General features: G+C 39.5%; 4 protein-coding genes across 4 annotated transcripts; 1 reads left to right on the forward strand and 3 right to left on the reverse strand.

Moving 5' to 3' along the window:
* Window positions 1-358: 358 nt before the first annotated feature.
* LOC103333731 (uncharacterized) lies at window positions 359-2,907 on the reverse strand. Its single transcript, XM_008236624.3, is given in 8 exon segments — window positions 359-788; window positions 903-1,144; window positions 1,351-1,461; window positions 1,464-1,505; window positions 1,788-1,898; window positions 2,064-2,141; window positions 2,144-2,289; window positions 2,560-2,907. Coding segments are annotated over 8 exon segments (1,344 nt in total). The 5' UTR covers window positions 2,850-2,907; the 3' UTR covers window positions 359-464.
* A 148-nt stretch (window positions 2,908-3,055) lies between these two features.
* On the reverse strand, window positions 3,056-6,127 carry LOC103333733 (uncharacterized). Its single transcript, XM_089053530.1, is given in 6 exon segments — window positions 3,056-3,553; window positions 3,706-3,946; window positions 4,320-4,479; window positions 4,648-4,758; window positions 5,286-5,515; window positions 5,637-6,127. Coding segments are annotated over 6 exon segments (1,395 nt in total). The 5' UTR covers window positions 5,966-6,127; the 3' UTR covers window positions 3,056-3,229.
* A 144-nt stretch (window positions 6,128-6,271) lies between these two features.
* On the reverse strand, window positions 6,272-7,281 carry LOC103333730 (RNA-binding protein-like RNA recognition motif protein). The gene is made up of 3 exons (XM_089053529.1): window positions 7,267-7,281; window positions 7,034-7,160; window positions 6,272-6,968 (listed from the first exon to the last, which is right to left on the reverse strand). Exon 3 carries the CDS (start codon window positions 6,961-6,963, stop codon window positions 6,685-6,687), a length of 279 nt encoding a protein of 92 aa, XP_088909655.1. The 5' UTR covers window positions 6,964-6,968; window positions 7,034-7,160; window positions 7,267-7,281; the 3' UTR covers window positions 6,272-6,684.
* A 2,244-nt stretch (window positions 7,282-9,525) lies between these two features.
* Window positions 9,526-12,862, forward strand: LOC103333729 (Protein kinase superfamily protein). The gene has a single exon (XM_008236622.2). The coding sequence runs from the start codon at window positions 10,061-10,063 to the stop codon at window positions 12,521-12,523; it is 2,463 nt and encodes an 820-aa protein (XP_008234844.2). The 5' UTR covers window positions 9,526-10,060; the 3' UTR covers window positions 12,524-12,862.
* The last annotated feature ends 67 nt before the right edge of the window (window positions 12,863-12,929 follow it).

Below are 12,929 nucleotides of genomic sequence, written 5' to 3' on the forward strand. Positions count from 1 at the left end.
CACGTTCTAATCCATGTTTGTTTATAGCAAAAAACGACGTCATATGCAAAAGATAATTAAATGAAGGCTTGAAACGACATGGTTTTGTGTCCCTATTTGATATTTTCATGTGCACAAGATGTGGAGTTAATCATGTTATTTGTATCACATTTGTTGATCATCTATCCACAGAGATCTGATCACTAACATAGCCTCGAATTAAGAGAAATAGAATTTTCTTGCACACATCATCGCAACCCAAGTTTTTTCTACTTGCATTTGTCTTACAGGCTTTTGGCTTTTAAAAAATAAATGAATAAAGAAAAATAGATATGATAGAGACCTATTCAAGATGATGAACATCTCAGACCAAAAAAGATTATGAACGCCCACCGTCTCCTGTTAATTACTCATTCCCAATGTCAATGATTTACACGATTGGATGAAAAGAAAAACAAAACGATTGAAAATCGAATTTGCATTTTCTACATGTGTCTGAGGACCATCATTCCAAAACCAATGCCAAGAAACGTTGCAATGGCAACTCCAAAAATGCCTGCAAGGATTGCAGGAACTACCAAAGAATCCCATCCTTTGGCCCTGGCCATTCCGCCTGCTGTTGTTGGCCCTCCAATATTGGCATTTGATGCCAACAGTATCGGCTTAAGATCAAAGCGAAATAGCTTTCCCAATCCGAGGACCACAGCGAGATGGACGGCTACTTGAACTAGAGCAAACATGAAAATACTAGGCGCAGTGTTGATCACATTCCATATGCTCCCACTAGCACCTATTACTGCAAAGAATACCTGTTCTGAAGAAAGCCCCATGTTAAGCATACATAGAACGCTGCTGCATGTAAAGTATATCATATTATATTAATAGATGGATGGATAGTTTATTTGAGGTCAATTTTCAGTTACCTGCATCAAGAGCAAAGCAACAGTATCACCAGCAGGTGCAAGGTAAGAGAAATGTGTTGGGAGAACAGTCGCTAAAACGACAACAGTAGCTGTTATTGCTGGTAGGCTACCTCCTTTGATTCCACATAATCCTGTGAGATATGTGGACGCCTTGCATATCACAAAAGATGCAGCAAGGGCAGTAGCAGTCTCTAGAACAGGCAGCTTCCTCTCATCATTGGACTCCATTTTCGTTGAAACATCTGCCAATAATTTCCAGATACGTAAGTAATCTCAGCAGAGATTATTTTAAGCTGGCATCGGAAAGAACAATTATCATCTGCCAAAGAAGTTCCAGCAGGAAGAGAGAGAGCAGAGCAGAGCATAATTGAGAGATCATACATCATCCAGCTTAACACAACGTATGCAGGACTTGAACTAAATTACATATAGGACGAGAATTTCATACCATTAGTTGATCTTAAGGCCTCAGGAGGTATTTTAGAGGCCAAAGCAAACAACACCATGAAATACAGAGCACAAATAACATTGTCTGCTGCTACTCCTGCAGCCAAAACCGAGGGGTGACACCGAGAGCCTCTGAAATCGCAACATAATTAACAGCTACAGAAATCATCCAAAAAGAAAAGGAGAAGAGAAAGAAAACATTTTAGTCATAACTATAAATCAATACAGTGAAAAGACACCAATTCTGAAGCACCAAAATTAAGCTTCAAAGAACACCAGTAAAATAATTTATCCTCAGTTCTAGGATGCAACAAATTGATATTATGATGTTGCTACTTAGAGATCAAGAAAGGTAGTACAATCATATATCTGCACTACTGAATTTCCATAAACATAAGCTGATAGCTTCAAAATTAGCAGGCCAGTCCTGACACTTACATCCACCAATATAGCTACCCATGAGAGCAGCAGCTATTTTCCAATTATCTGAACCAAGTGATCGCATAGGCACCACCAAAAATGCCACTAGAGTTCCAACCATAGTCGCAACTGTAACATACAAGAAGTTACAGGTGATCAGTACCAAATCTGAAGTATATAAGCATTCCAAAGGAACAATTAGGTGAGAAATTCATTTTCATATAGAAAAGCCATAGTCTTTACAATGCTCTCAAACATATTGCCTGTCAAGACTCACAAGCAAGAAAGTATCACCTGATCCAAGCAAGAAAGCTAAGAGCAAAGTCCCCGTGGACCGCATCACACTACGCAAGTCAGCTTGAAATAATAGCAGGGAATAGCTAATGGTAGAAGGAACTCCAAGACAATGGAATATGCAGGCGCTTCAAAAGGAATTATGCCAAGATTACTTGCTGCAAGCCCAACCAAAGTGCTTACAAGGGCAGCACTCACCATGCCACCAATCTCAGTCTTCTCGGACCTTGCAGCAACTCAAACCAAGTCATTCATTACGAGCACATATGTCCATTTTGAGTAAAATTCTCTTTTTTTACATTAAAACAAAAAAAAAATCTTTTCTCTGGGGTCAATTAAGAACTAGGGCATGTTTGATTTGATAGCAAGTATGATTTTTGGACAGTGAATTACCTAAAGCTTAAATCTTTTCTTTTCGTTCTATTATTTTTCGATGACATTTTCTAGGCAACCAAACAGATGTAACTAAGTGTACATTGGACTGACGTGGTATTACCAGAGGCCGAAGGCACCAGTTGCGAACAGAGCGGTCCATAAGCCCCAATGGTCCCCCGGAGCGATGATAGGATGCCTGAGCTGTGACGTCACCGTCGTTGCCCGACTGAATTTACGGCGCTGAGGAGAAGTCAATGGCCAGAGAAGCGTTTTGTTTATGGTATGAGACAGAAAGGGCCTGGGGTTGACTCTTGTGAGTTTGGGCTTTGATGCCGAACTGTGAACTGAGAGTGAAAGTGATGACGTGGGTATGGCGGGAAGGGAGAGGAACGGCCATGTGAAAGACGCCATTAATGATTAATCTTGAGGACTGAGACTGAAGTTTCAGCTTTCAGTGTGGGTGGGTGTTGCAGCTCTTCTTGTCGTTTGTTCTATTTGGATCCTTCTTGCAATTATGATGACGTGGCAGGTTGAGAGCTCAAGGACAATGCACCCTTGGATCACTTGTGATCATTGTCATTTGAATCTTAACATGTGAGATGTTTTGCCACTCTACGTAAAAATTAATGAGTTGTCTTCTCAAACTCGGTCAATGCCACAAATCTTAATATCTATGCTGTTCAATTACAAATGGGTTTATCTACTTATTTTTCAACTTTCCCACTTTTCTGCCTGCAGGTTCACAAAGGTTACAGGTTTGGAAAATTTCAGGTAATCATCGTCGGAAAGCATTACATGTATTTAAGAACCGCCAGCCCGAATGCAATGCCGATGAAAGTTGCAATCGCAATGCCAAAAATGCCTGCAAGAATTCCAGGAACAATCATAGAATTCCACTCTTTGGCCGTGGCCATTCCACAAGCTGTTGTAGGGCCTCCAACATTGGCATTTGATGCTATAAGCAACAACTTCAGGTCAAACCTCATTAGCTTTCCCAATCCCAGGATCACAGCAAGATGAACGGCAATCTGGATTAGAGCAAAGAAAAAGATACTAGGAGCAGTGTTAATGACATTCCATATGTTTCCGCTTGCTCCCACCACCGAAAAAAATACCTGTATCTCACAAACAGTTGCCAACCAGAAGTCACTTATCACAGATATAAAAGAAATTGAAAATAATGAAAATTTTATCAATTAAGGTGGCTTCCATGAGATATTAATTGACCAACAAAATTTGGTTTATGGAAGAAGAGAAAAGTCCTTACCTGCATTAGTATCACAGCCATAGCCTCACCAGTTGGTGCAAGATACGCAAACTGTTTTGGAAATACAGTCGCCAGAGTAACAACAATGGCTGTTACAGCTGGCAGGATGCCTCCTTGGATTCCAAAATATTTCGTGAGATAATGGCCACTCTTGCATATGGCTAAGGACACAGAAAGAGCCGTAGCAGTTTGTATCAGAGGAAGCTTGTTTCCAGGCTCAGAGGATGCATCCTTTCAATGCCTGCCAATTAGAGTTCCAGCAGTGTCTGTTAGGACATACATCATGTTTGATATTTTAAGCTCATCATAAGACAGGATATACAACATTTTGGCTTTGCAGATACTAAAGAAAAAGAGAGGCAAAAGTATGGACAAAGTAACATTTGTTTCATGATCAATGTGGCACACAACCGAAGAATTAGTTTTGGAAAAGAGAAAGGTGGAAAAGTATTTAGCTAAAATATTTTCAAGATTGCATCCATTGAAAATGAGGGAGCTGAACCAATAATTAATCCGCCATGATAGCTACTGGAATTCTTCACCCTCCAGAAAAAAAAAAAAAAAAAAAAAAAAAAAAAGCTGGACAATCATGACATGAGAAAGTAGAAATTTACAAACCATCATCAGATGTTGAAGGCTCAGGAGGTACTTTAGAAGCCAATGCGAACAATGTTGAAAAATATACAGCACAAATGACATTATCTGCGGCTAGCCCGGCAGCTAAAATTGAAGGAGAAACCCCAAGAGCATCAGCTATGGCAACGTAATTGACAGCTACATAAAACCAATTGCAAAAACTTTGTCAGGACTTAGGACAACATATGCAAATAGTGGCAATACTACATCTAATTTCAAGTCTTTTTATAAGAAACTTGGAGGGCGATTACGAATAGGTTCCAGTTTGTGTGTGTGTGTAGCTCTATAAGGTGGTAAACAGATTACCTCCACCAATATGTCTGCCCATGAGAGCAGCTGCTATTTTCCAACTATCTTGACCAAGTGATCGCATCGGCACCAAAAGATATGCCACCACTGTTCCAACTGTTGTTGCAACTATATTGTAACACAAGGGAAAAGACAAATATCAAGAGTCAAGAGGTTATAATGAAGAGGAGGCAAAGATCGAAACCAAAAAGCCCATATAAAGTTGACCACAGAAGTATCATGACTATCCATAAATATTCATTTAATTCATTAATCTGGCCCAATAAAGAACATCATACCTACAGGGAAGCAGTTTTCATGATCGTGATCATGGCAATGAAATATAAACTTCCTCAAAAATGCATGACGCCTTAAAAAGGTCAGAACTTTTTACAGCATGAAACTTCCATGGCATGTAATAATCCAAGAAAAATATAAGCTGAAGAAACCAAACACAATAAATCCAAGGATTATACAACAGTAGTTATGGAAAGTAAATCATGAACTTGTGTTTACAAAATTTGATACAACAGGGTGCCTTAAGATTAGAATTAACTTCCTTCCTTTATTAAGTTCAATTATTAACAATTTCTCAAACAAACAAAAATCAGAATGAAATAATTACAGAAACAGAAAAGCCATGAACTCAATATTACCGGATCCAAGCAAGAAGGCCAAGAGAAGAGCCCCGGTTGATTTGATCACACGTCGCAAGTCTGCCCTGTACAAGAGCAATGGCACAGCCAGTGGGAGCAGAAACTCCAACACAATCGAAAATGCGGGTGCATTCGATGAAATAATTCCCAAATTACTCGCTGCAAGTCCGATCAATGTGCTCACCAATGCCCCGCTCAATGCCGCCCCAACCTTCGTGTTCTTCTCTGACCTTTTAAAATAGAATTAAAAACAAAAAAGGAACTCAATTTAGATCAGTTGAGCTGCACTTTGAATTGTTTGAAAATTGAAAAGCAAAAAAGAAAGCTTTTGATTGTGAATTATGAGATCACCAGATACCGAAAGCGCCGGTGGCGAAGAGAGCAGTCCAGGTGCCCCATTGGTCGTGAGACGAAATGAGAGGGGCGTTGAGTTGGAATCTGACGGCTACAGATCGATCTCCCAGATCAGGAGGAGCCGGAGGAGAAAGAAAGCTCTGCCTTCTGTTATTCAACGGATCAGCTACTGAACTACTGCTGGTGATGGTGCTGGGTGAGGGGGAGACACGGACACTCAGACTCGGGTTTTGGCGGGTAGACAAATTTGACCGTTGGAGTGCCGGCAAAGCTGGACGAGGAGGAGGAGCAGGTCCGATTGAGAGCCTCGATGTCATCGTAGCCATCGGAAACAGATTAATTTCTGATTGAAGTCGAAAACTTGAAAGTTGTTTGCTTGGGAGTGTACTCTCGGTCAATGATTCATTGACTTCACTCTCATTAATTTTTATGCTTTTTGGTAAATAACTCTCATCGATTATGGAATGAAAAGCCTTGTACTGCAGGTCCTACTAAGAAATATTTTTGCTCGTGTACTCTCACCACCTTTATTACCCCATGTGATTTTTCTTTCTATTTTCGCCAGACAAACAAAGTTGAGAGCTCAATATGATCTTCCAAATTTAGCAAATTCTAAGCTTTATTTAATGTTCTTTTGTTTTTAATAAAAGCTTTGATGAATGCTCATTAGCACTAATTACACGTTTAATTACAATTTAGCCGAAAAAAAAGGAGGCCAAGATTGGCCGGCAAAGACATACTCGATTGATTTCTTTCCATATCTTTGTCTGCCCTCTTGTCGATTCGTTAGTCTCAACGTCATTGAGCCGGAACCTTCGATCAAGAAAGAGCCTTCTTAAACCTCCTAAATAATTCCAACAGCTGAGCAAATTCTGTGGTTGTCAATTTAGTCATTTTGTATTACATCTTATGTTTTGATAAATTCTGAAACTGAATCAAGTGTATTGTGTTCAATTCTGGCAAGTTTCGATTAATTACAACTTGAAATTGAGCAAGATTTTGCGCCGTAGTTTGTTAACTTTTGCCAGATGGATGATCAGCAATATCACTGCAAAGATGTGTCAGTTTGCTTCTGCTTCTTGGCACTAAAGCCCTCCTCTTCCAAGGCTTTCAATTTGTTCTTGATTGCTGCTATTTTAGAGCTCCGACTCGTCTGTCCTGAACTACTGCCAGAAAGGCTTGTTTTGGTTGCCTCGCCCGCTCCTTTTGAAGAATTTTCTGCTGCTTCTACCGTGTACTTCTCACTGGAAATGCGAACAACCAATGGGCGTCCACAAGCTAGTCTCCCATGCATCTTCTCCTTGGCCAATTTTGCTTCCTGCATGCTTACTTTAACGGTGGAAATCAGGAATTGCTTGAAACTTAACTAATAAGAAAGCAAGCAACTTACTTACCTCTTTGCTGCTATACTGGATGAAAGCAAAACCCCGTGGCTCTCCACGTTTTCGGCCACGAGTGTGCCACAAAAAGTCCTCAGTTACAATCTTCCCAAATGGAGAAAACATCTTAATTAGAGCAGCCCTGGAAAATGCAGGAGCATGATCATATTAATTATCACGGGTACTAGAGCAATTACTAGAGCAATAAAGATTCAATATTTGGTCGGGTATTCCAAAGGTTTACTTACTCCGTTATCCTCAGATCAAGGTTACCAATGTAGATTTTGCTTTCACTATTTTCATCACCAGAACCATTAGGATCCTGCACTTATCCATCACAACCCAATTCAGGATTCTGTAATGCCATCTAGCACCAAATATGAAATATCTAATAAAAACTATTCCGACATGTTGCTAAGATTGTATAATATGTTTATACTGATAGTTCTCAAACAGCAAAGTGTCAGAATAGTAATCACTTTCTTCTCTTTTTATTTTGCAAAGCAATCATTTTCAAGCTGAATCCGGTGGACAAGCTTCTCCTTCGGGCCATACAGAAGTGCCAGACTGGTAATCTTGGTTACCCGAATATATAAATCCCATCACCTCGGATTCCACTGTCAGGTCCATCTTTCAAGTCCAAAGTTCATATAGATATCAAGGGCCTTTTGGCATTCACTAACCACCACAGGCAGCCCCAGACAGGGGCCACATAGATACATGACTCCCCCAACCCACACAGTCACAGAAACATAAACAAATTGCTAGAAATATCAAATAGTGTTTACCGTGGGGAAAAAAGAAGAACCTTTAAGGAAGCAAAGTCTTTTTCAATTCATAGAGTTACCTCTCTCTCTCTCTCTCTCTCTCTCTCTCTCTATATATATATATATATATATATATTCAAATTCTAGTTCTAACAACTACCGAGATTAAAGAACACAACAATGCAATAACTGAAAGGCAACTATCAGAACAAGTACAGAAAAAACAAAGCCAAGGAAACTAAAACAAATGTGGGAAGAATGGGCATGAGAAATGCCACATATGCTGCATAACAGAAAGATGGTTCTAAACATATACCTTAAAAAGGTTTAAAAAAGAGGAAAAAAAAGAAAATGCCTCCGAAAATAAGTTTACCATGATACAAAAAAGGGAATATGATGAGAATTCAAGTTCCAGCAGGACCAGCACACAAGCATAAACGAAGCTTCTGAAATTTAGAGCATCAAACTCTGCGTGCAACCTGCATGTAATTAACAGTAAGAGCTCTCTTCACTCAGATAATGTACTAAAAATTTGAACTTGAACCATATTAAACAAAATTCCTGCCTAATCCAGTGTTGCCCCTTCATTCGAGTTCCTCAAAGAACAAATTTTTATGGTAATAAGGCCAAAGTAATTTGAACATCAATATATGATCCTGGCCTATAGCCATGATTCATGACAATGAAATCAGATTTTCATGAACCTACTCTAAACTGTGAATAAGATTGATCTGAGACGAAACCCTAGATATAAAAATCTGAAATTGAAAATTTGAAGCGTAATTGGTACCTACCTGCTACGTGAACAAAATCAAGAGCGAACCGGTTGTCTCAGAGAGTCCAGGGTAGGGGATAGCGAGATGGAACGAAGCAGAGAGAGATTATCAGGCAAAGGAAAGCTGCGCTGATGCTCCGGTTTCGAATGTAAGAACAGAAACAAGGGGAAAACTGTAAAACGACATCGTGCTCCGATTAATAAGTAAAAAGAGTTTTAAATACTTTTTCACTTTTTTTCTTCCCGGAAGTGTATGTTGTGATCTTATATTTTATTTATTTATTTCGACCGAAAAATCAGCATCTTATATTTTATTTAACGAATTAATTGTAATTTTCTTGTTTTTAATATTTGCGGAAGAAGATAGACTCTTGTGTAAAGAGGCGAACACATTACTTTGATTAACTGATATAACCCGTATCTACAAATTAATTATGATTTTTAAGGTAAAGACAAAGTTGATGTCTTATTAGAGAGAGGTGTCAATTTATTACTCGGAAGGTCATAAGAAAATGGCACCCACCCACCAACCTGAATCAAATTTTCAACGATCTTGGGCCACCACCATGCATCTATGATTGAACACCTATAAAGTTTGGCATGTTTTTAAAGAGCATAAATACAAGACTCGTGTATTCAACTTTAATTTGTATGGTTATGTATGCTCTATCTGTTCTTCACCGAAGACGGAAAATGATAAAAGAAATTTGGAGAGTGGCTCTTTCTTTGGACCTACCCAAACTTTTGAGCACATGAAGCCCCCCTTGGTGAAATTGGAAGATGAAAGTGACACTGACATTTCAGATACTCAGTGGCTCTGTCACTTGCAAATTTCACTGAGCTGGCATGCATCAACCCTTTTCAGTGTGTGTGCAGCTTAAATTTCACTTTCTAACCAGTTATGTATAATATATGGTTTCATCAAGTCCACATACAACAAGAGAAAAAAAAGGAGGGGGTAAGAAAAGATGAACAAATAAAATAAATGCTAGGGGGTCAGGCTCTTTTATACATTAATAGAAGGGACCCTTGGATTGGGTTAGCTTTCAAATATCCTAAAAACAATCATGAAAAAAATCACAAAGAGAATATGAGAATTAGGTCTGAGTACTGCAGCATTTTCATATAGAATCATGAGAAACATAGAAGAAGACACAAGGCCTTGACCTTTTTTGGCAGAGGATATCACAAGGGAAGGGGGGAGCATGCAACAAAACCATATTAGCCTGCAAAATGTAGCTCAGCATTTCCTTCTGGAAGTCAGATAATTCTACGCACTTGGCCAAAAATGTCAAAAACAAACACAGCTTTGTCCACAAGATAAGAACGGTCCAAAATCTTCAATATAAAATAATTTTTTTCTCAACACTTCACTTCCATTAGTCAAGGCCTCTGTGCTGTGACTCTGTTTCTCCATAAACCCAACAATTTGTCTTCCACTCTTCACTCTCACGAGCTCCAGCTCTTGAACCTCTTCAAGACCCCAAAAAGCCTCCTTCCATGGAGACCAAAAACCTTCACTTTCTCTCTTTAACTCTCCTCTCCCTCCTCCACTTCTCAGCCTCTTTCACTCCCTTAGACAACTATCTCCTCAACTGTGGCTCACTGTCCAACACCTCGCTCTTCAACCGGGTCTTTGCTGGAGATTCCTACAAACCCGGGTCCGGTTCCATTTCACTCACCAACCAAAACCCACCTCCCAATTCACCCACCCTTTACCACACAGCAAGAGTTTTCAAGAGAATTTCAAGCTATAGCTTCGGCATCAAAAAATATGGGACTCACATGGTACGTTTCCATTTCTCACCGTTCGTAGCTCAAGGTTTCGATTTGAAAGCTGCAAAATTTAGCGTTTCCGTTGATAGGCTTGTGCTGTTGACTGATGTACATGTTAGAGATAATGTGCTTAGAGAATATATAATGAAAATTGATACAAATGTGCTTGAAATTGTGTTTACGCCTCTGGACAACTCGGGTTTTGCATATGTAAGCGCAATTGAAGTTTTTTCAGCACCTGAGGACCTTATTGTTGATTATGGAGCTAAGTTGGTGAGTGCCGATGTAGTTGAATACAAGAATCTTTCTTCCCAGGTTTTAGAGACCATTTATAGGATTAACGTTGGAGGTTCCAAATTGACCCCTTTTAATGATACTCTGTGGAGGGATTGGGTCCCTGATGTGGATTATCTTGTCCTGAAATCGGCCGCAAAGCATGCCTCCACCAGTCATATTCCAAATTATCAGAGAGGAGGTGCAACTCGAGAGATTGCCCCTGATAATGTTTATATGACTGCTCAGGAGATGAATAGGGATAAGGCAATTACAGATGCAAGGTTCAATATCACATGGGAATTTCCAGTGGGTTCGAATTCTGGGCATTTAGTTAGATTGCATTTCTGTGACATTGTTAGCCCTGCACTTAACTTGCTGTATTTTAATATATATATCAACGGGTATGCTGCATACCGAGATGTCGATCTGTCGGTACTGGCAACCAATGAACTTGCATCTCCAATCTATATTGATTTTGTTGTCAATTCAGATGTTTCGGGGGTTATACAAATTAGTGTTGGTCCTTCTGATCTGAGCAGTTCTGTGAGGATGAATGCTATATTGAATGGGGCAGAGATCATGAGAATGGTGAATGTTTCCCATTTACAGACTGAAGCTGGTTCTAAGAAGAAAAGTATATGGATTTTGGTGGGTACAGTTGTTGGAGGCTTTGTTATTCTGTGTTTTGCAATTGTTGCATTTCTGCTTGCTTTGAAACGCAGGAAGAAGAAACTGAAACCTGCACCTGCAGAAAGTGTGGGTTGGACACCTTTACGCATATATGGAGGTAGTTCACACAGTAGAATGTCTGAAAGGACGGCACTTGCATCTCCAGGCCCAAATGGATATCATTTCTTGAAAATCCCTTTTGCTGAGTTACAATTGGCAACGAACAATTTCGATAAAAATCTAATTGTAGGCTCTGGTGGTTTTGGCATGGTTTATAAAGGGGTCCTAAGGGACAATACAAAGGTTGCTGTGAAGAGAGGTGTGCCTGGATCTAGGCAGGGCCTTCCAGAATTCCAGACTGAAATAACTGTTTTGTCTCAAATTCGGCATCAACATCTTGTATCACTTGTTGGTTATTGTGAAGAACAGTCAGAAATGATACTTGTTTATGAATACATGGAAAAGGGGCCCTTAAAGAAACATTTGTATGGTTCGGGGCTTCTACCTTTGTCTTGGAAGCAACGACTTGAAATATGCATTGGATCAGCAAGGGGTCTTCACTACCTTCATACAGGTTTTGCTCAAGGAATCATTCACCGTGACATTAAATCAACTAATATCTTGCTTGATGAGAATTATGTGCCTAAGGTGGCTGATTTTGGTCTTTCGAGATCAGGCCCGTGTCTCAATGAAACCCATGTAAGTACTGGCGTTAAAGGTAGTTTTGGGTATCTTGATCCTGAGTATTTCCGGAGGCAGCAGCTTACTGATAAGTCAGATGTTTATTCATTTGGGGTAGTGCTCTTTGAAGTTCTTTGTGCTAGACCTGCTGTTGATCCATTGGTTGACAGGGAGCAGGTGAATTTAGGTGAATGGGCAATGCAATGGCAGAAGAAGGGTATGCTTGAGAAAATTATTGATCCCCATCTTGTTGGACAGATCAAACCAGACTCTTTGAAAAAGTTTGGAGAAACGGCAGAGAAATGTTTGGCTGAATATGGTGCTGATAGGCCAACCATTGGTGATGTACTATGGAATTTAGAATATGCTCTTCAGCTTCAGGAATCTAGACCACGAAGAGAAGTGCATGAAGACGGCGATATCAATGAGCTTCCAGCAAATACAATTGTTCCTGGAGATCCAGCTACCAATGCAAGAACAGAGGAAGGTGATGGTAATGGTAGTTTAGAGATTAATACAAGCCAAGTTTTTTCTCAATTGATGACGAACGATGGTAGATAGCTTTAGGCTTGTGCATCAATAAATATACAATCAATACCATACAAGAATTTTAAAGATCTCCACTTTAGCACTACCACTGAGACAAAACTTAGAGGTATCTTTCTGAGGTTTTTACTACTATTAAAATTTTCTCATTTTTCTTTTGGTTGCTTTTAATCCTTTTATCACGATTATCATCCGACACTTTGTAATGAATTTCTGAGTTATATCTTCCCTACTGTCAAGATGTTGTAGTATTTTCTTCTTTCTATCTTATTGTTGTATCTTGTATGTAACTGAAAGAATTACAGAAACTGCCCATGTTTGCTGTCTGAAATGTATAATGTATTTGTTTTTGCATTTCTGGGTTTTCAAGTACCAAACCCGCAAAGCTACAAGTTCTATTTACACACAGAAGATACTGTGA

Source organism: Prunus mume, linkage group LG5, assembly GCF_029339155.1.
Source record: "Prunus mume cultivar Tortuosa linkage group LG5, ASM2933915v1, whole genome shotgun sequence".
In the NCBI taxonomy this organism is placed as follows: Eukaryota; Viridiplantae; Streptophyta; class Magnoliopsida; order Rosales; family Rosaceae; genus Prunus; species Prunus mume.